General features: G+C 38.5%; 1 protein-coding gene across 9 annotated transcripts in view; it reads right to left on the bottom strand.

The window, feature by feature from the left end:
- cep170 (centrosomal protein 170kDa) overlaps positions 1-21,487 on the bottom strand; it is a 53,135-nt gene that overhangs the window by 15,379 nt on the left and 16,269 nt on the right. For 5 of the 9 annotated variants that reach the window (XM_015378186.1, XM_015378191.1, XM_015378192.1 and 2 more), the window contains exons 4-12: positions 20,859-20,948; positions 18,628-18,706; positions 18,331-18,389; positions 18,027-18,258; positions 17,107-17,247; positions 10,605-10,784; positions 10,026-10,325; positions 2,366-2,722; positions 870-1,159 (exon numbers count right to left, since the gene is read on the bottom strand). In XM_015378186.1, the coding sequence (XP_015233672.1) occupies positions 870-1,159; positions 2,366-2,722; positions 10,026-10,325; positions 10,605-10,784; positions 17,107-17,247; positions 18,027-18,258; positions 18,331-18,389; positions 18,628-18,706; positions 20,859-20,948 (1,728 nt within the window). The remainder of the gene's footprint in view (positions 1-869; positions 1,160-2,365; positions 2,723-10,025; positions 10,326-10,604; positions 10,785-17,106; positions 17,248-18,026; positions 18,259-18,330; positions 18,390-18,627; positions 18,707-20,858; positions 20,949-21,487) is intronic. The other 4 variants (XM_015378188.1, XM_015378194.1, XM_015378195.1 and 1 more) reach the window with 1 other exon arrangement.

Genomic DNA, 21,487 nt, shown 5'->3' with positions numbered 1-21,487 from the left:
TTTTTTTTACAGTCAGTCACTTTTAAAGTGCTTCTAAGACACATTAACTTTTTATGATCTTTTGTGGTGTTATTCTTAGCTTTTTGAATTTGATTTTTAACGGTTTCCATAGTAGTTTTTACACACCATTGGAGCAAGAATTCAAAGTAAATCTTAAATACTAGTGCTTTAAACAAAAACTTTCAGAGACATCTTGTCAGTTCCTAGTCTAGAAAAGAATAATCTATTATGAAGCTTCTCTATTACTACTATAATACTTCCAATTATATCACCTAGTTCTGTTATAATTCGATTTTTCAAAATGCTTTGTTCTGTCAAGAGTGTTAGAAAATATAGAAATGAAGTATTGGCGGACAAGTCGATCTAGCCTCTTTGTTTTCTACCATTTTTCTCAGATTGGTCACTGTTAATGTGCCCTCTTCACAACTTTGTCACTTTATTAACTTTTTAGACCTCCTTGGCGACTGTTTAAAAAAAAAGTGACTAGCAACAAATCTGACAGCTGTATTCTGTTCACTCTCTGGTTACTGGCTTCAGTGAGCAGTAAGTGTTGCTGTGAGGCCCTTACACCTCCAAAGCACTGACAGGACGTCAGTCTAGACAGCCTTGTGCTGCAAATGCTGCCTGCAGAGTGGTTTCTTTTCTAAACCATTTCCCCACTGAAAATGAGACAATGCTGCCATTGATCCCACTCTGGATTACAAACCAAGATGTATAACTTTTAATGCAGTGGATTTTTATCCATCAGAAGTGTGGCACTTAAATAAATGTATAAATGCAAACTGCATTTGACTCACACAAACCCTAATGATGATTTATACAAGCACTGTGAAAAGAGAATTTTTGCTGATATCTCAGAATAGTCCTACCTTGTCTATCATACGCCTGGCCTCTTCTTCTTCTGGGTTTTTGTTCTCCAGCTCGATAGTGTAGGTCCCTTTATCACTATGGTCGTCATCTGCCTCTCCGCCCGCAGTTCCTGCTCCTCTACCGAGAACTGATGTGTCCTCGCTGGGGGTTGTGGGGCTGCCCGTCGCTAGCCCAGTACTAGCCGAGCTCCGACCGATACTTTGGTCTTCTGACCTTTGCTTAAGGAGCACACGGGCAGCAGTCGGAGCGCCAGCAGTCACTGTAGCTGGTATCGGAGCTGGAGCTTTACCTGAAGCATAGAAATAGAGAAATGGTCTGAACTTAACAATCTTTAAGGTGAACTTACTTTCTTAATCTTTCAAAGAGAAGCAGAATTTTTAGAAGTATTCAAAACCAATTTATATTTTTTTGTAGGAACTGGGAATGTCAATGTATTCATTTTATGTGACCTAACAGCAAAGTATAGTTTTAATTCAGGTTTGTTAGGAAGCAATATTATGAAGACCAGTAGAATTATTAAGTTAAGTTTAAAGTAAGGTTTTCAGAGAGCTAAGTTTAACCTATCATCTTAAAAAAGGAGATTATGTAACAACATCCAATCTACCAAGACCTAAACTAGGAGGCTCGGATAATCGACAACTTATCAGAGAAGCAGCCAACAGGCCAGAGGTAACTTTGGAGGAGCTGCAGAGATCCACAGCTCAACTCTTCCTTAAACAATCCACAAGCCTTGCCTTTGTGGAGGGGAGGCAGGAGGAATCAGCTTTTTTCACCAACTTTGGTCACACAAACAAGGTATTTGGCTTTGGTCTTTATAAAGATATTAAGAATAAAAGCATATATAAAAAAAGAAAATCAGATAAATAAACGAATGATTCAGCAACATTTGCAGTTTGGTACTAGCCATGAAAGGGACACAGCAAACACGGAAAAAGATTTAATCCAAACGAAAAACGCAGATCAAAAATATTCCCACAATAAAACACGAAGGTGGCCACTAGATCACTCTGGAGGAGAAAAGCTGGTCAGAGTTGAACTTAATTGCAAAATCATGGAAGAGAAGTTTTTAAAAACCTCCAGAGATCTGAGATTGGAGCAGAGGTTCTATTTCCTGGTGTTAGATTCAACTAAGTGTGTAACAAGATGTGGAATTTGATGTTAACAGATCATTTCTCTCCAGTCTTTGTTTAAGCTGTTTTATAAAGAAGGATGCAGCAAGAGGGTTAGTTTCTACATAAGCTATGTCAGTGGAGACATGTCTCCGAACAGTTTTAGCTAAATTTGCTGCAAAATGTTTTCTAAGAAAGGTTGACTCCTCATGGATGAATATTTATCCCCCAAATCCTGTTGAAAACATCTCTCCATCAGCTCCACATGTATGCATTAACGTGTTGGTTTCACACATAAAATCCCATTAAAACCATTAATGTTTGCTATTATAATGTGATAGGAGTTTCATCCATGTGCTGTTTGACATGCATCTGATGACATTTACCTGAATCTGCAGCTGAGGCGGCAGACGTAGAAATGCTAAACACCTTCGGGTGAGAGGGAGGCTGAGGACACAGTCCTTCCCCGCCTACTCCGCCCCCAAGTAGGGGAGCGGTCTGGGAGAACGAGTAAGACCGCCGCTTGCGAGGGTTTTCCTCATCGTAGAACTCGATCATGAACGCTGTTCGGCTCCCAGCATGTTTGGCCCCACCGACAGTTGTGGTCGCTCCTGCTGCTCCTCCACCCACGAGATTGTGTCCTGTTTTAAGGCGTTCCTCGAGGGCGTGTCTACGGTTGGCGAAACGCAGGCCTAGTCCGTTCTCAGAGTCACTCTGGGTGCCGTCCTCATGTTTGCTCCCTACTGAGACACAAAAGAGACGAGAGGTTTAATTCCACCATCTTATTAATAAAAATGTTTTAAAAATGACAGCAGAAAATTTTTCATCTTTGACAGAAGAGTAGTGGTTGTTTAGATGTTTACTTAATTTCAAGTATCCTGGAAAAAAACAAAATGACCTCACATTAACTAGGGACACTTTTAGAAACCTTCACAGCCCAAGTCAACAATAAACTTGCCCTGTAGGCCGAGGCAAACCCCTCAGCCATCAAGTCAGATCCAACAGCATCTACTTCACCTACCGCATCACTGCAGCCTCTCATGATGATCTGTCTGAGTTTATTCAGCAGGTCGTTTCTGTGTTGTCCAGTTAAAGGCAGCCTGCCACACTAACCCAGACATACCACCCACACAACTACCCGCCTCGGCTAAGTCAGCCAGTGGAGAGAGGGGGAGGGGAAGAGGGAGATGGTTAGAGATGAAGGAGGAGGGGAGGTGAAAGGGATAGCAGAGGAGGAGCTGTGCAGTAAGGGAAGTGGTAAAAGGGCGACCGGATTAAGAAGGAGAAAACACAACAGACCCTGAAGGAGACTCAGACTTTAACTGAAGTCTACTTAGGTTTACTAAAAACCAGTGCTGCAGGTTGAATACTCAACACTCAGGGTAAAGGAGACGAATAGGGCTGGACCAACTTTCTACTTTACAAATGATTAACAATCTATACTTTGTTCCAAATTACTAAAGATGACTGCTTTCTGTTTAAAAAAAAAGTTAAATTAACCACTGATACAATCTATCAATAAAAACTAGAGTGAAATGAATAAGTACTAAAATTATTTTAGTAAAATCGTTAAAAGTTAGTGTTAAGGTTTTTTTTGCATTGCGATGAATTGGGTTGGAAAATCTTCCACACACTGCCTTCAAATCCGTCGATCTGTCAAACATTTTTTACTTTTTAGCATAAACATTTGATCCTCGCACATCAATTTATAATATTACAGAACTATAAATGTCTTTGTATGAAATATTTGTGAAGATATTCAAGTCTTCTACATCAATGTCCTAATATATCTGACCAGTTACAAATATTCTCATTGTTCTGAATGACACAAAGTGCAAAGCCAGCAGCGGGAACACCTTTAATCTGAGGAAGCGCAAGACTTTTCTTCAGGCTGAAAAGTGCACAATTTCAGATCTACCACTAAAACTCCTGCATTTAGCACTGTTAGGACACCTGCATCTGTTAGCGACTCGTCTGCAGCCAGCAACATGGGTGAGGGAGCTGCATCGTCATCTTCATCTGCTCCATGTAAATAAGCCTAGCATTTAAGATGACATTTAATGAAACTGAGTACCAACACAGATTTCCAGGTGACGGGAATCGTTACTATGTAGGTAGAAAGGAAAACGTAACCCTTCTCTATTCATTGCAATAGTGTAAAATCAAGTAATGCATAATCTTAATAGGAAAGCAAGGAATTTGAACTTGAACAACCTGCTGACACTGTGTGCCCAAAAGAATATCTGTACAATATGGGCAGACTTTCTCTGTCCTTCAAACACACTGCTGATCTGGAATTTAGTGGCTTAGAGGCCACAGTTAAAAAAGCGGGATCCATAATAACCAGTTTCTTACCTGGGAAGCCAGATTGATAATGTGTCGTACTGTCAGTGTAATTCTACGCATCCTCAATCTGTGCCTAAACTCGTTAAATCTTTTCGGAGAAAGGGAGGAATTTCTAAGCTGAGAGGGTGAAGCGACATCTAGGACCATCTATCAAAGTTTGGTTTTAGACAATCATGTTAAGAAATGAAAATATCGTAAACATCTGTTTAACCAAACAGATGTCTCAAAGTTTTCTTGAAATTAAGGCGAGATCATTAAATGGTAAAAACGAGACAAAAAAGAGAGAATAATGCCACACAGATCTTGTACGAGAAAGTTGAGCAGCAAAGCAAACAGAGAGGCAGGTCTTTTATTCAGTGAGCTGTGGACAAAGAAGCTCTTAGGGGGGCAGAAGAGAACAGAGGTTTCTGTGAGAGTCCAGTGCATCGTCCCGGTCGCCCCACCATGACTCACAGTGAAGCTAGCCACTGCCTCTGTCTGCCTGCACACACACACACACACACACACACATAGAACATGCCAAACAAGGATGTGCATCCTTTTACAAACACTAACAGACAAGCATATATGCAACCCCAGGCGTTTAATGTGTTATAGTGGGTCTAAAACTGCAATTATAACAACAAAAGCAGCTGAATTTTGGCCACTGTGAGACTTTTAAGCTTTTCCTATCAAATAAAAATACCTTTATGTAAAGCAATCATAGATAAAGAACCATAAAAATGCTTTTTTAATGGAAGCATGGATTTTCATCCTAATGCGTATCAAGAGTCATAAAAATGAACCTAAAATAATTACTTTTTGGCACAATAGCAAACACAGCAAAAAAACAAACACACTGAATGGAGATAAAATACAATAACTCACCTTTAAGGTAAGAAATCAAAGACTTTGACTCAAATTTCAGTTCCCCTTGGTGAAACCCTGCCGCTCTCTCTGTCAGGCACCACTACGACACACCCTGAGTGCATCTCACATGCCTGCGCTCGGCTCGCACATGCTGCACTGCCTTCCTGCAGATCAGTGCTGAGCATTTTTCTGAATGCATGCGAAAGCAGCATATTTTAACACATTACTTACACAAAGATAAAAGCGTTCATCATTCCAGTTAGTCGGCTAATCCAGCCGCTTCACATTCAGAAAGAGGCGCATAGCTAGAATCGGTTCATCAAATCGCATCACCGTTACTATAACAACTTTCAACAGAATACACCACCTTGTCCCCTCCTTTTTTCTGCCAGTACTGCATACCAGATAAAAACCCTCTCTAGCTCTCTCCCTCCTATTTGCCCCCTTTTCTCCTTTACCTGTGCTGATACTGCAGTTAATACTGTTTTAAATTGCTTTTTTTTAGCTATGTTCCTCCGATTTTCTCCTCTCACCTCACACATGGCACACCAACAGCAAACGAAAGAAGAGAACCTTCCTTCCAGCTTTCCACTTGCACTCTCTCAGTCTCTCCCCATTGTCTCCCTCCTCTCTCCTTTGCTCCGTCTCCCCTTTCTCCCCCATGCTGCACTTGCATCCTATTCTCAGCTTCCTTTAACATAACCAGCCAGGAGTGAAGACATCGGTCAGTTAATCAGTTAAAACAATACCATCTATCAGCCAAGTGACATACCTGTTAGTGATCCTCATTCCATCTACTAAATTAGCTTTCCTGCTACCTTAGAAATGTCATTTTCATCAGCTATATAGAAAGTAGGCTGGAGAAAACCCTGTCTTCAATGACACCTACAAGGTTTAAAAAGGGCATGAGCCTGGCCTTCTTTGTATGAGAGATCAGCCGTTCTGGTTTGTATCAGTCTTAGGCCAGAAGGGGCTGCTAGCTGGTATAATGTTTAAAGCCAGCGTTTAAATGCTTTAAGTTTTTTCCTAATCAAAGTGTGGAGCAGGAACAGTTGGTGATAACTATTGTTAAACAATACAGGTTAACAATAATGTGTTTTTTTTGTTTTTCTGGGTTTAAATGCTAAGCTAACAGGAGGACTCTGTTCCACGGCAAACTTTAAGCTGCTATATGATCTTTGCACCTTTCAACACAATTTTACGCAAGTTCTATTTATATCCCAGATCCACATTTTCCCGGTTAAAATGTCCTGGTCTGGGGATTTCAGATTACCCTAGGATTGCTTAGGGGCAGGGTTGAGTGCTGAGCATTGATGATTGGTGATAATACAGCAGAATTTGGGAAAAATTGAGAAAACATAATAAACCACAATAAACTTCTACAATGTTTTAAGGCAATAATTCAACTGTCTAAAACTCGAATATCTGATTAATACTAAAGTTCTATGTTCTGTTTCTTTCTCTTGAAACATATTTTTTGTTATTATGAGAATTTGAGTTGGACTATAATTGGACAGTGCATGACCTGAGTACATCGATGTTCCGATTTTTTTTTATACACTACCATTCAAAAGTTTGGGGTCACATTGAAATGTCCTTATTTTTGAAAGAAAAGCACAGTACTTTTCAATGAAGATAACTTTAAACTAGTCTTAACTTTAAAGAAATACACTCTATACATTGCTAATGTGGTAAATGACTATTCTAGCTGCAAATGTCTGGTTTTTGGCGCAATATCTACATAGGTGTATAGAGGCTCATTTCCAGCAACTATCACTCCAGTGTTTTAATGGTACAATGTGTTTGCTCATTGGCTCAGAAGGCTAATTGATGATTAGAAAACTTTTGTGCAATCATGTTCACACATCTGAAAGCAGTTTAGCTCGTTACAGAAGCTACAAAACTGACCTTCTTTTGGGCAGATTGAGTTTCTGGAGCATCACATTTGTGGGGTCAATTAAACGCTCAAAATGGCCAGAAAAAGAGAACTTTCATCTAAAACTCGACAGTCTATTCTTGTTCTTAGAAATCAAGGCTATTCCATGTGAGAAATTGCTAAGAAATTGAAGATTTCCTACAACGGTGTGTACTACTCCCTTCAGAGGACAGCACAAACAGGCTCTAACCAGAGTGGAAAAAGAATTGGGAGGCCGCGTTGCACAACTGAGCAAGAAGATAAGTACATTAGAGTCTCTAGTTTGAGAAACAGACGCCTCACAGGTCTCCAACTGGCATCTTCATTAAATAGTACCCGCAAAACACCAGTGTCAACATCTACAGTGAAGAGGCGGCTGCGGGATTCTGGGCTTCAAGGGCAGAGTGGCAAAGAAAAAGCCATATCTGAGACTGGCCAATAAAAGAAAAAGATTAAGATGGGCAAAAGAACACAGACATTGGACAGAGGAAGACTGGAAAAAAGTGTTGTGGACGGATGAATCCAAGTTTGAAGTGTTTGGATCACAAAGAAGAACGTTTGTGAGATGCAGAACAAATGAAAAGATGCTGGAAGACTCCCTGACGCCATCTGTTAAGCATGGTGGAGGTAATGTGATGGTCTGGGGTTGCTTTGGTGCTGGTAAGGTAGGAGATTTGTACACGGTAAAAGGGATTCTGAATAAGGAAGGCTATCACTCCATTTTGCAACGCCCATGCCATACCCAGTCGACAGCACTTGAATGGAGCCAATTTCATCCTACAACAGGACAATGACCCTAAACACACCTCCAAATTGTGCAAGAACTATTTAGAGCAGAAGCAGGCAGCTGGTACTCTACTGGTAATGGAGTGGCCAGCACAGTCATCAGATCTGAACCCCATTGAGCTGTTGTGGGAGCAGCTTGACCGTATGGTACGCAAGAAGTGCCCATCCAACCAATCCAACTTGTGGGATTTGCTTCTGGAAGCGTGGGGTGCAATTTCTCCAGATTACCTCAACAAATTAACAGCTAGAATGCCAAAGGTCTGTAATGCTGTAATTGCTGCAAATGGAGTATTGTTGATGTAAAAAAAAAAATCTTATTTCAAATACAAATCATTATTTCTAACCTTGTCAATATCTTGACTCTATTTTCTATTCATTTCTCAACGTATGGTGGTGAATATGTTTGACTTTTCAGGAAAACAAAAAATTGTTTGGGTGACCCCAAACTTTTGAACGGTAGTGTATATTCTGCCAGATATATGTTGGCCATCAGTTTTTCAAAGCCCCCAATATTGATATCAGCCTTCAAAATCCCATATCGGTCAGGTTCTGTTCTGGTTGATTTAAAAATAATATCTGCAGAGTTTAAAAGAGGATACATAAAGCACAGAAAATAATTTGGATTTCCCTAACCTGGGAAAAAAAAAACAATTGCAGGTATTCTAATCCTTCGAAATTCATTGCATTTACTATGCAAATGTTGACTTCAGGGGACATTCTTGTGTTTTTTTCTGTCTGGGAACACTGATATTTTGACTTCCAAGCACAAAAAAAGCAACACAATTGTTTCTTAACAATTGGAGACTACATACTGAATAACACATCCCACATCCAGGGATTTATTGAAGTGTTCAAAAACTGCAGTGTGTCAATTCCCTTAAATCTTATTCAAATTGAAAAGACTAGGATTAAAATACCAGCAGTTGATCCCAGATTGTAGGCATTCTAATAAGATACTGAAAATAAAATAATTTTAATTGTAATATTACACCAGCATCAACATAAAGCTGACACACTGAAAATAAGAAACTGCAGTCGAGAAATATTCTATAAAAAAAATTTTGCAGAGGTGTGGGAACCATGATAGGACAACAAGGAAAGCTGACTTGGTGTTATGGAGATTTTACGGATTCCATCAGGGAAATTAAGGATATATACAACATGCCTTTGTTCAGTGATGCAAATAAAAAATGTAATAACACAGCTGTATGAAAGCTTTAATTTAGGAAAGTAATGTAAGAAAATGACACAGAAAGCTTTAAAAAGACCTTATTTATATCAAATAATAACGACCGTAAGCTTGTTGAGGAAGGAAATTATAAAATAAGCCTTAGTCTTAAAAAATGCAATGAAACAAGTACCTCCAAAACCAGATCAAGATTATACAAAACATGAATCAGTGCAGCTAAAGAGTAAAAAAATATTCTATAGTTCATCCTGTAATAAGCAGACAGATTTGTCACAAAATACTGGGTTCAACAGATTAGCGTAAAATAATGAAGCACTTAGGACACCGGACTAGGGTCAGCACCCATAGACTGAAATGCAAAAAAGGTATTTTGTCTAAAAGCTTCAAACCCCAGCCTTGAATCATGCACTCGGATCAAACAAAGTTCTAGGTTGCATTAATCCAAACAGTGGGTAATGGAAATAACGCACTCACAGTCCACACACTGCTGCCAAAGAATAAACCTGAAATCCTTTGAGTTCGCCAATGTGGCACAAACATTTGTCACAAAAACCAGCAGCAAGAACTTACTCATTAGACAATTGTTTGCAAGAAATAAACAAAATCAAACATGTTCTTAGAAAAAAAACATTACAATTTGAGTTCATCTTATCTGAATTATAAAATGGGAATATTGCATCACTAGCTATTGAGATGGATTACCCATAATGGACAAAACACAAAAACTAACATAAGGTCACTTCAAAAGTGATTTTTGTAAGGCTTTATAAGAATTGAAGGAATCCATTTAGGCTGTGTGCTCAACCTTGGATAAATCCAAATATTGAAGCAAGGATGTTTCAACTATTTAGCAACATTTAAATAATAAACAGCAGATAGGTCCCAAAGCGTCAATATTAGAGAATAAACAACGTTTTCTTCAAGCAAACAGAAATCAGATGTACAAGAGATGGAGTTTTACCTTTGAGCTTTTTAAGGTGGACCGGGACATCGCTCTTGATGCTCTTGGTGCTCTTGCCGTCATCCTCTGTTGATTCACTGCGCACCAGAGTTGGGTCATTATGAGCCAGCCAATCAGCTACTTTGCTTTCAGAAGCCATCATGGCGGCCTGCAGCGTGGTGAGGTCTTTGCTCCCCACTCCGCTCTTCTTGGTGCGGGATCTCTGGTGGTCCGACGTGAACTTGGACACATGGTCTTTAATGGTGACTTTCCCCGGAGAGGTGCTGTCAAACTCTATGGTGAAGGAGGCGTGACCTTGAGCTGTGGAGCAGATGGTGCACTTTTAGTTTTATGTCCTGTCAACAGTAAAAGTAAGGCTGCCAACTCCAGCACTTTTAAAACGTCGATGTGCAATATAACTATTTTGTTGTTGTGAAGTTTTTTCCTTAAAGCTGTCTTTTCAATAAAATCAAATGAAATACTGTGGTGATGTCACTAATTTATCTTCATTAATACTGCAAATATTTGATTACTATAACTAATATAAGTATAATAATAACTTTTGAATCGTGAATAAAATAAATCTAGATCCTATTTCACCTGCTGCGCTTTGGCCTTGAGAAGTCACATCCTCTGTGTCCTTAGTGGGAATTTCATGGATGCCATTATTTGCCATGTGACCTTCCTTTGTAGGGACCTCAAAGTAACTGGAATCCAGAGCAGGAGATGCATGAAGGCCGTCCTCTTTAGCTCTCTCTCCTCTGCGGGTTTCTTTACTTTCTGAGATTAGAAAAAAAGGAAAATATCGGATTATGACAGACATATATTTAAAACACATAAAGCAGTGTCAAACACAAGCACAGGAACTTATTCTGAAAAGTAATATAACATGAAGGGAGTAGAGGTGGGAAGGTCACGTCAGACTGCATATGGACTGATCAAATCAGGGTTTGTGTCTGTCACTCAAAGCTTTCAGTGTTGGTGAGACTCTACACCTGCTTTGCTTCTTGACAATGGGGGACATTTATTTTCTATTCTGTTCTGTCTAACAAACTGATCCTCTGATGGGTCTAATTATGATTAATGACACATTCAGGAATTAAAGGGGCCATCTGCTTCAGAAAACACCAGAACATATGGCAGTTAACAAATAGAGACAAGAAATTAAAGGCTTTATGTGGAGCTTGATCATTTTCCTGTGGAATTCATTACAAATTATACATGTTTTGATCAAATTACTGGAATTCTAAATGATCAGTGAGAAAAAACAGGATCAATTAAAAAGATATGAACAAAAACAAAACCTTTCTGACTTTTAGTGGTAATTTTGTGGACATCAGCATCAACAAGTGGCGGAAACTTAAACATGACAGACTGTAAAGATATAACTCTTCAATAAAATATGGATTTTTTAAGTTAACTTTTGTTTCCAATTATTATAGATATGGGATGTTCATGATAAAAAATATACTATATTTTGTTAAATAAAGAAGACAACTCAGATTATATGAGAACTGAGAAATGTGCAGGTGAACAAAATGACCAATAATGCTTAAATAGCACAAGCAGTCATAAGGAGGTTAGAAACCCTCAACAATCCTTTATTTCTCTGATCTGTAAAAGAATTATATTTAAGCACCAACACAAACCACAACAATCTGATATTTCGGTTAGATTTTCAGTATCAGTAAGGTGTTCAGAAATCAGGTCAGAAGCTTACAGAGTATAAACTATATTCTCTATGGAGGTGCTATCTATTCAGGATACTGCAGTTCGATCGTTGCTTGGTTTTTTGCTTGACCGGCACCTCATATCCAATTTTGGGACCTTTTGTTAAACTGGTGGAGCAAACTGAACCTCAAATGATTTCAGAAATTAAAAAGAAAGACAAAGCAAACATTATTAGAGTGAGGTTGTTATGCTTTATCCTTTTGAATTTCAACATGGATGCTGGATTTGACAGGCATTATCAAATCTCAGATAATTTCTACTCTAGTGAATTAAAACTGACCTCAATAAATAATGCTACTTATAAATAGAAAATATATAAACACCATTGAATGTCAACATAGTCATTTTATTTATATTACTAAAAAGCTTTTTAAATACAAGCTGTATTTTAAATATTTGTGCACATTAATTAGGTTTTTGATAAAAATCCTTTTGCTAAAATGCCATCAGAACGTTTATAATATCTCCCTCTTCAATGTCCACCACATTGGATCAGTTTATTTGCTACAGGTTCAGAAAGGTCCAAGGTCTAGCAGCAAACCATTTGAAAACAAACGATGCAAAGAGCAGTCTTTTGTCGATATATATTTAGTGACTTTTCAGACCCCTCTAGCACTTCAATTTCAAAAAAGCGCATAGTGCCAAATCGACTTTTTTCTGCTACTGGAGACTTTGGCGACAACATATAAAAGCACTGAACTCTGCTCCCCTGCTTTCCTCTATCTTGTCTGCTGTCATGATTCATGCAGCTATTATTTCATAAAATGGAAAAATGGAGAACAGATAAGCAAATCATGGCTTGTCTTCAGTGAAAAGAAGTACTTTTATATTTACTTTTGTTGTTGCCTTTTTTGAAAACACAGGAAGGATGAAAAAAAATTATTCATTCCTTTCCAGACAGCATTAAAAAGTCAGCTGAGTACAAAACATAGAGAGGAAAACAACAAGAAAATGGTCAAGAAGAGAGGGACAAATTCGTAGAACAAATAATGTATGTCTATTCTATTAACATTTCTGTATCTGTATAATGGGTCTGTTTTATGTGTTGTCTTCTCAATTCAGAGGGCCTGCTGCCTGTCTTTGCCAAGGGCCCCAAACTTCCTACATCTGCCCCTGATTCAGGATTATGATCCTACTAAAATATGTAGATCTTGCTTGAAGTGCCAGACCTCCACCACACTGCTGGATGCAGCGCTGGAAATCCCTGCTGAAAGCTCTCTGCTGCCGCTAGCCTCTGAGGGATTTCCTGCTGCCATTAATAGCAGCTGGAAGTGAATATAACGTTTTTAGGGTTTGTAGTAAAAACTGCCAGTAGCAGAATATAAAATTGAATATTTTTTGTCGGCAGTTTTTTTTTTTTTAGTTAATTTGGGTATTTATATACTGTTTCGCCATAGTTCATTAAAAAAATAATTTAGTGCAGCAACAATGATCAGAGCTTGCTCTCTGTTCCTTGTAGCCTACATAACAATTCAATCTTCCGGATTTTTTTTTAAACCTTTGGAGTTTAACCCCTTGGTATTTATTTACCTTTCACATGCAAACAGCTCTGCAGAAACAATAACAGCATGTCATTGTCTTGGCGCTGATGACCGGCTTAATTGTTGATTTCATTCACATGTCCAATTCTGCCCGGTTTTCTCATCACTGTTCATCTGAAATCAACTGTTCCTGCTTCTATTTAAGCTCCTTCCTTGCGGTCGTCAGTGACAGATTATTCTCAGGCCCTTGGTGAGAGTTTTTCTAGCATTAATTCTTGTGTTGCCTGATCCTGACCTGTATCTGTCTTAAGACCTCTGAGACTGCCTGCCCTGGTTCTCATCTGTTTGCCTGACCTGTCTTCGGATTCTGTTAGATTCCACTGTGGACTGAACCTGGATCTGCCTCTTGACTTTGCCCTCTGGGTTATCCTGCCTTCCTTCGTCATCTGCTCGGATCTGATCTCTTGTCAGTTCTGTGTCCTTCAAGGCTTCGGCGTCTGGAACTCTCTTTTGCGGCACGCACTGCATCTTGTCATCTGACCGGCTGGTATCAACCTCATTCTCTGGGCACGGACTGAACTCTAAACCAGGTTAGTGACTCACACGTTCAGATCATCCTCTACCAGCTTTTCTTCGTAAATAACTTGTGTTTCCTTTCGCTAGAGTTACCTGCCTCGGACGCCCTGGCCGCTGCAGATCCGCACACATCGTTGCTTAAATAAACAATTTATTATATTTTAAGTTATCCCACTGTCTGTCTTGCCTGAATACTGGGTCCTTCTGTTCTGAGTCATTACTCGGCATGTAGTGTCTATCTCCCCCAAAATAAGCTTTTTCCCCACACTCGAACGTGCCGTTGATCTACTGACACTTTGCCCCATAGTCTTGCATGTAAATCAGATGCTTTGATGCAGAACAAGCAACCAGTCTGAATGCAGCTTAGGGAGCTCTGAACAGAAGCACACCAGAGTGTGATTCCTTTTAAATGTAAACTGTAGAATATACAGAAATGATTTGATTGTATTTTGTCCCCTGTGGTATGTTTTGAGAGGTTCTCACAGTTAAAACTGCAATATCAGTAAAGGCTGTCAGCTTTTCAGAACCTCTTTAAAAAAGAAGGCAAAAACAAGTACCTGTGTGCTGACTTTTATTTTAGTCGAGTGATGTGAAAACTTCCCAAGCATTGTTTCAGGGCCCAGTCATGAAGGAACACACTCCATATTGGACTCTTTTAATACCTCCCTCCAGAATGTCAAACATGTAAGGGTCCCATATATACCGTTTTTATTTTATATTCTCCTAGCAATGCTTTTCTAGGATTAATAGCAAACATTTTGAAAGTAACCGTGATTATAAGTACTTTGCATGGTGTGAGTGGAAGTCATCTTAATATCTTAATTTAAATTTGCCTTCATTTTAAAATGTTAATTTGCTACTTACAAAAATAAATCTTAATCAACAAAACATTTTTTGACAAAACAGTTAAAAATCAAAAAGGTCCCATTTGTCTGGTTGGTGCATCACCAAATGATCTCATAACTGATAAAAAAATTTTTTTTACCAATTAGGATTTTTAGACACAATTAAGCCAATTTAGATGAGTAAGCAGATATATTTCTATCTACTCTCTCCACTTAGACCTTTGAGGAACACAAAACAAGGGTTTAAATTTTAAACACAATTAGTTCCTTCTTTGAAATTAGAATAAAGATCGATCTTTTTACATTAAATGCAAGGAGTGTCCTCGTGTTCGAGCACCACCATTACCACTAATCCTTTCTTGGATTCACCTCCAATAATGAATAGGGAGTAGATAAAATGAAAACTTTATCAGAATTTTCCTATTATATCAATGCCAGAAAAAAAAACATTACCTTCCACGAATATGAGTTTTATGCAGTCTACTTCTGTTATTTTCAGCAACATACCAGAAGTATTGTAACAATGCTAAATAAATAAAAAATGCTATCTGGGTTAATCTCATTGTAAATGCCAAATATCTTCCAACAGTATAATAACCAGCAGTACTTTATGTCAGAGTCACACTGGAAAAACGGAAAGCATTTTAACAGCTGGATGGATTTGAGAGTAAGCTTACCAGAGGATTAGCCGATGATTTCTGCGGGGTAAAGAGCAGTCTGTGTAGAAGGCGTTTGGGTGTGTGTTAGGAGAGGAAAATAGAGCTGGTGCTATGGTGTAACCCAATCCAGTTTATGGACAATACATAAGGGGATAGGGAGTGGTGACAAGAGAACCTTTTTTTCAACTCAGAAAGAGAAACACACAGTAAACATAACTGACGTAGACATGCTAGAAACAAAACGCACACTGAGAGAGAATCATTTCCTGTCCGAAACCTGCCTCACTTCCCCTTCCCTCCTACATCTGATGTGAAAAGTTTAGGTTATTTTTGAATCATTTATGTTAGATAAGATCTCCTTTTTAACACTTAAGTTTGAGCCAAATAAACTCCAGCTCTTCATACAGAACCAATCCAACATCGCATCATAAACACAGATGGTATTTTTCTTAACAAATCTCCACTCACCCACTTCCACGACTGAAGTAGCCAGACCCATAACCGAGAATATTTGGGAAGTTTTCAAGGTTTCAAATCATTTCTATGTTCGAACACAGATTAACCTCCAAACAGACATGAAAAACCGTGAAAATCAACAAATAAGGCCCCAACTAGCTGTAAACAAAGTCGTCTCTTTCAGCGCAGTCAAGAAGATGGCAGACTCACCCTGCAGATGTGCAGAGATTTGAGGACTCTTCAGTCTGCTCTCGTGTTTTTGTTATGATTTCATCCCCCCCCCCCACTCCTTCTGACCACACTGGTCCACTAACCCTGCCTGGCACAGACTGATTTTGCTTCAGCTGGTGTAGCCTGCATGTATGTTGACGTGTAGAAATGCTCTGAACAAAAGCTTTGTTTTCCCTTGGATGCAAATACTAAAAAGTAAGCAAAGTCTGGCTGGTCATGGCTGTCTGACCACAGTAATGGAAATCTATCTGATCTCAACACGAAGAAGCAATCATTTCATTCATTTAAAGTTATTCAAATAATTACTTTTATTTTTTAGCAAATTGTGTTGTTTTGTAGTTGTTTTCAACCTACATCAGACAGAGAAACACTCGTAAAACTCGATAAACACTTTAGATCAATCATTTTTAGTGTTACTTGTAAGCCAATTCAGAATAGGCTCAGCTGTCACTTACATATGGCATCAGCATGTGGGACGGTTTAGTTCATGGAAGTGAAACACATCTGAAAACATCTTTTCCTCATTTCAATATTCTTGATTTTATTTTTGATTACAAAACATGAGAAGGTTAGGTTGTGATATGATTAGCTTCCTATCCAGCAGTGTGTAATTAGTGCTGGTTTATTTATATTGTGATATTTTTATTCTGTATTTAAAATAATGAATGAAAAACTCAGCGTTTTTCACCCTTTGAGGGTCGTTAATAGAAACTAATAGACTGTATTGGCTGCTGGGGAACCTGGTAAGACTCAGGTCTTTATGTTGCAATAGCCATGTAGGAGCAGCATGTTTGGGCTAATCTAAAAGAACTCTTGTCAGGATAAATAACTGTCACTTTGGACAAACGGGAAGAAGAGACTGCAGTATCTGTAAGATCATCAGTGAGTGATTTAAGAGGGACACAGTCGCAAGACAATACAGTAATATATCTTATTGCAGATGTCATTGATTTTAATGTGTGATAAAATGTTATTTTAGAGGACTGGTTGAAAGACTGCATTTTCATATTACTATTTCTAAAACACTTGACATCTTAAAATCCATATGTAAAATATTTGAAAAGAAAGATCCTTTAAAATAATCTGATCATCTTAAATCGCATAAATTTGAAGAACGATCTACCTGACATGGAGCCGTCATGTTTTTTGGATGAGGACGACTTTGTTTCCTGTTTGAAGGAATTCTCATCATCTGCGTCTCCGTCCCCCCACCACGAGGGCTGGCCGTACAGCGGCGTCCCACGGGGCATAGCTGTAATGTCCCCTGGGATGAAGACACAAACATATCAGCAAAACTTTGCAGATGGTGTGAAATTAAAAGATGTTTTTTTATAGACATTTTTCAAACTATGCTACCATAAAATCAACCAGACTAATGTTTTTATGAATAAAAACCCTCCTTCCCCCATCCTCTGTAAATAAGTGTAAATAAGAGCAGGACATTAGACTAGTGACTTTTCCTTCAGATTGTAAGCTGAGATGGGACAATAACACATGCAAGCACCCACATGACAGCACACAGTGCCACAGGTCGAATCAGTACCCCTTACTTTCTTTCTTTAGTCTTCAGTTATTTTAAGTACCCTGTTATCTCCAGTCGGTGTGACTTAAATCACAGTTGTAAACCTAATAACAGACCTTGCTTTATAAATTACACATAATGAGGACCACTCTGTGTGAAAGCTACAGAATGTGTATCATATGGAGCTATATATGTGTGGCTTCCAGTGAAATTACACATTTGCCTGGCAGGCAGGGAAATACATAGAAATGTGTAATACTATATGTTTACGTCTTAAGAGAGGCAGAGATGAGGTATGGCTTTACTTGATGACATTTGTCTGATTAATCTGTAATAAAACCCGACAAGCTGCCACCATTTGTAAATGAATACAAATCTGAGGTCAGAGAGTCTGACTGCATGTTGTAGAGGGGGCAGGTCCACCCCCTGCTGGTCTAACATGAAAATCATTTTTATTGTGTCCCCAACCCCAAGTTGAATGAACCTAAATAAACTCATTCCTACTTCCTTCTGTAGCTCACCTCCTATCCTCTCCTCTGCTTTGTGAGAGTCCACAGGTTTAGCTGAGTGTTCCCTGGAGGAGGCGAGCCCATCTGTTGCTCTGCTCCCCGCAGACTTCGAGTTGCTGCTGCTAGGTGACTTTGGCGTTTTTATTGCAGTCTTTGAAGGAGAATTGCTTGTGGTTGTGTTGGCAGTGGTTTCACCGTTGGAAGGCTTCTTGCTGAGCTGGAGGCCGCTGGTGAACTTTTCATGCTGAATGGAAAATAAATGTCAGTAAATGTGATCTATGAAAATAATTAAAGGGGGAATGTTTGGGGTTCTTACTTTTAGAGCCTCTTCAGGCACGGTGAGCTCTCCTCTCACCACAGTGAACAGATTGGTATGTAAGACAAGATGTTAAGGAAACACTGGCCGAGCCAACATAGCCATGAGATTATTGTTATTTAGATGAACAGATTTCATTAAATATTATTCTGAGTGGTAAAAGAATACAAATTCTGCAGTTGCACAAAGGAAAACATCTTTCATAGCTTTATTTATTTAAATCATTCAGTTCAAACTGTGGAAATAATACACTATAAAGATTTACCAAACTCAGTTTTAAACCCAAACAAAGGATATCATATCCAAACCTCAGCTTGTCCTCCAACTTTAGAGTGATATACATCTGCTCCTGAATGCGGACATCGTTTACGAAGGTCTGGAGAGGAACAAAACAAAACAAAAAAGAGCAATGAATATAAGATTTGTGGACATAAACGGAAACTTTGCGCTACTTTATTAATAATAATGATTAATTCATTTAGACCGTCCTAAAATACTGAAAAATATTATTTCATCTTAAACGAGTTTTTTTTTAAAGGTGAAATGATAGGAGGAAACTTGAGTTGAAAGACTTGGCTCATTTTTTTCTCTTTTAACCTCTTTGTTCTACAGTAGGCTGGAAGTTCATGTATTCAACAAATAAAACTTGCTTTTAATAATATCTATTTATTCCTCTAGTGAAATAGAGTCACAGCTTAAGAATCTAGCAGTGAATGGGTTTCAGAAGGCCAGCGATTGGTTTTACTGGCTAACCCGTGTGTGGCAAACCTCAGCACACCCACTGACTCAGCAGGGAAAACTTCCTGTGGATGAAGCCAAAAGAGCTGGATGGCTAACAACACAGGAGGAAGTGACTCTGGCTTCCTGTCTGAGAGCTGGGGAGGATGTGAGGGACACGGAGCACATGTGGCTCATCTAGTGGGCTCTAACTGAGCACTAATCACAACTCATGACTAACGGCGATGAGTATGTTTAAAAGGGCGGCTGTAACCAACTTTGACCTAACTTTACTGTGCAGAAAGAAGCCCTTAAGATTTTAAATAAACGTATTCAAGGTATATTTAGAAGTCCTGATTAAGATGTGAAAAATGAAAATGTTCTAAAATAAAATTTCTATTTTAGAGCAGCATAATCACACCCTGAAACATAATTGGAAAGTTTCATTGGTGGAAAATAAATGTGGCATCAAATCAGCTTCTATCAAAGGAAGTTTACCCCAAACGTTTTTATTTATACACTGAATGGAGTGTCCAGTACATTGTAATAATTAATCCCAGAGTTCCTCATTCGCTGAGTTATGATGGCAGTTTCTATTTCTCTTTCTTTTCAAACTGGGAAATACAACAAAAAAAATGTCAGTCAAGTATGTATGTTGACCCTGGTGTTAATAAAATGGAAACCGAAGATAGCTGGTTCTCTAAACTGGACCATAACTTCAACAATACTGTTAAAAAGGAGTGGAAAATCTAAAAGGATGAACCAGATTCAGATTACATTTTAGGCTTTGAGACGTTTACAACCTTCTTTTCTAACAATTTCTTCTTTTGAGACTCTTGAAAGTCAAAAATCTCTTCAAAGGTTTTCCTGTTTAAAGCGAAAGTGTGCTTTAATTGGTCAGCTGAGATGGGATCCTCTGCTCACGAGGCACCTTATTTTGCAAAAGTATTACAATTACATCTTTATCTAAATGATTAAACTTACTATGTACTCTGTTTAGCTTACTGTTGCTTCTCTTGATGAAAGTGGTTCTATAACAGCTGTATGTATTGCAAATTTGTTATCTGTCTTTATTTTTATAAAAATCTTTTTTTATGACACTGACTAACAATCTTTGGCAGATGTTTCTAGAGACAAGGCTTCTGCAATAACCAAAAACTGAATGGGAAAAGCACATAGAAAAAAGGAAGGACAATAAACATGGTTAAAATATACTAAAGATGAAAAGAAGAGTGAATAAAGCATGCAAAAAAGGCAGACATAACTCAGGCAAGAATGAATATAACAAGAAAGGTATTAAGAAAGGGGAAAAAAGACAGCAGTAAGGGTAGATGTAAGCACACAAGCAGGGAATTGTGATAGGGCAAAAGCGAAAAAGAGAGGTAGAGAAAGGAATAAAAGACAAGGACAGAGAGAGGTCAGGAACCATAAAAAAATGAAGGACACGATGGAAGAAAGAAGAAAGGAGAAACACAAATACGATATAACTGAAAGACAGGACAAGGAAGGAAGGATGAAAAACGAAAGGATACAAGGAAGGATGGATGAAAAGCGAAAGGATACAAGGAAGGAAGGATGAAAAGCGAAAGGATACAAGGAAGGAAGGATGAAAAAATAAAGGATACAAGAAAGGAAGGATGAAAAGCAAAAGGATACAAGGAAGGAAGCATGAAAAACAAAAGGATACAAGGAAGGAAGCATGAAAAACAAAAGGATACAAGGAAGGAAGCATGAAAAACAAAAGGACAGACAGACAGACAGACAGACAGACAGACAGACAGAAAGATAGATAGATATAGGTTGTCACTCACCCCATTCAGGCTTCCCAAGTCCTTCACCTTGTGTTCATCTGTCCCCGTCTCATAGTTGATGACTGCATGCTGCTTGTCGACGCTACGAGACTTTAAACCAGAAAATAAACAGACATGGGAAATGATCAGCCCCATGTCCACAGTCAGGAACGCTAATATGACCATGGATATATCTGAAGATTTTTTTTTTTTTTTACGTAAAACATCCAATGAACTCTAAAATTGTGGCACCAATAGATAAAAATCCAATGACACAGTTGTTCTTCCAGAAAAAATATGCTTGCCGTAACGTTGGTTTTGGAATCTAACCTTAAAGTTATTCTATCATCATCACCTTCACGTTTGGTCACATTTTTTCCATCATATCATTCACTAAACTTCCAATGAAAATAGCTGAGCTCAAAACTGAAGGTGAAAATAGATTTTCACACAGCTGACAGACGCCTGCCTACAACACTGTGGCCTTCTGTATTTATGAGCCTCTGGTAAAAGAATCTATTGGAGTTCAGCAGACATGTGTCTCATGTATCAAAGCATCTGAAATAAAAATAAAAAATTCTTACAAGTCTGCATGGAGTTATGTCAACATTTTACTTGAAGGTGAGTCAAAGTCAATTCTGGGTACTGAT

Source organism: Cyprinodon variegatus, unplaced genomic scaffold (assembly GCF_000732505.1).
Source record: "Cyprinodon variegatus isolate N-32 unplaced genomic scaffold, C_variegatus-1.0 Scaffold166, whole genome shotgun sequence".
NCBI lineage: Eukaryota > Metazoa > Chordata > Actinopteri > Cyprinodontiformes > Cyprinodontidae > Cyprinodon > Cyprinodon variegatus.
This window is presented reverse-complemented; position numbering and strand designations above follow the sequence as displayed.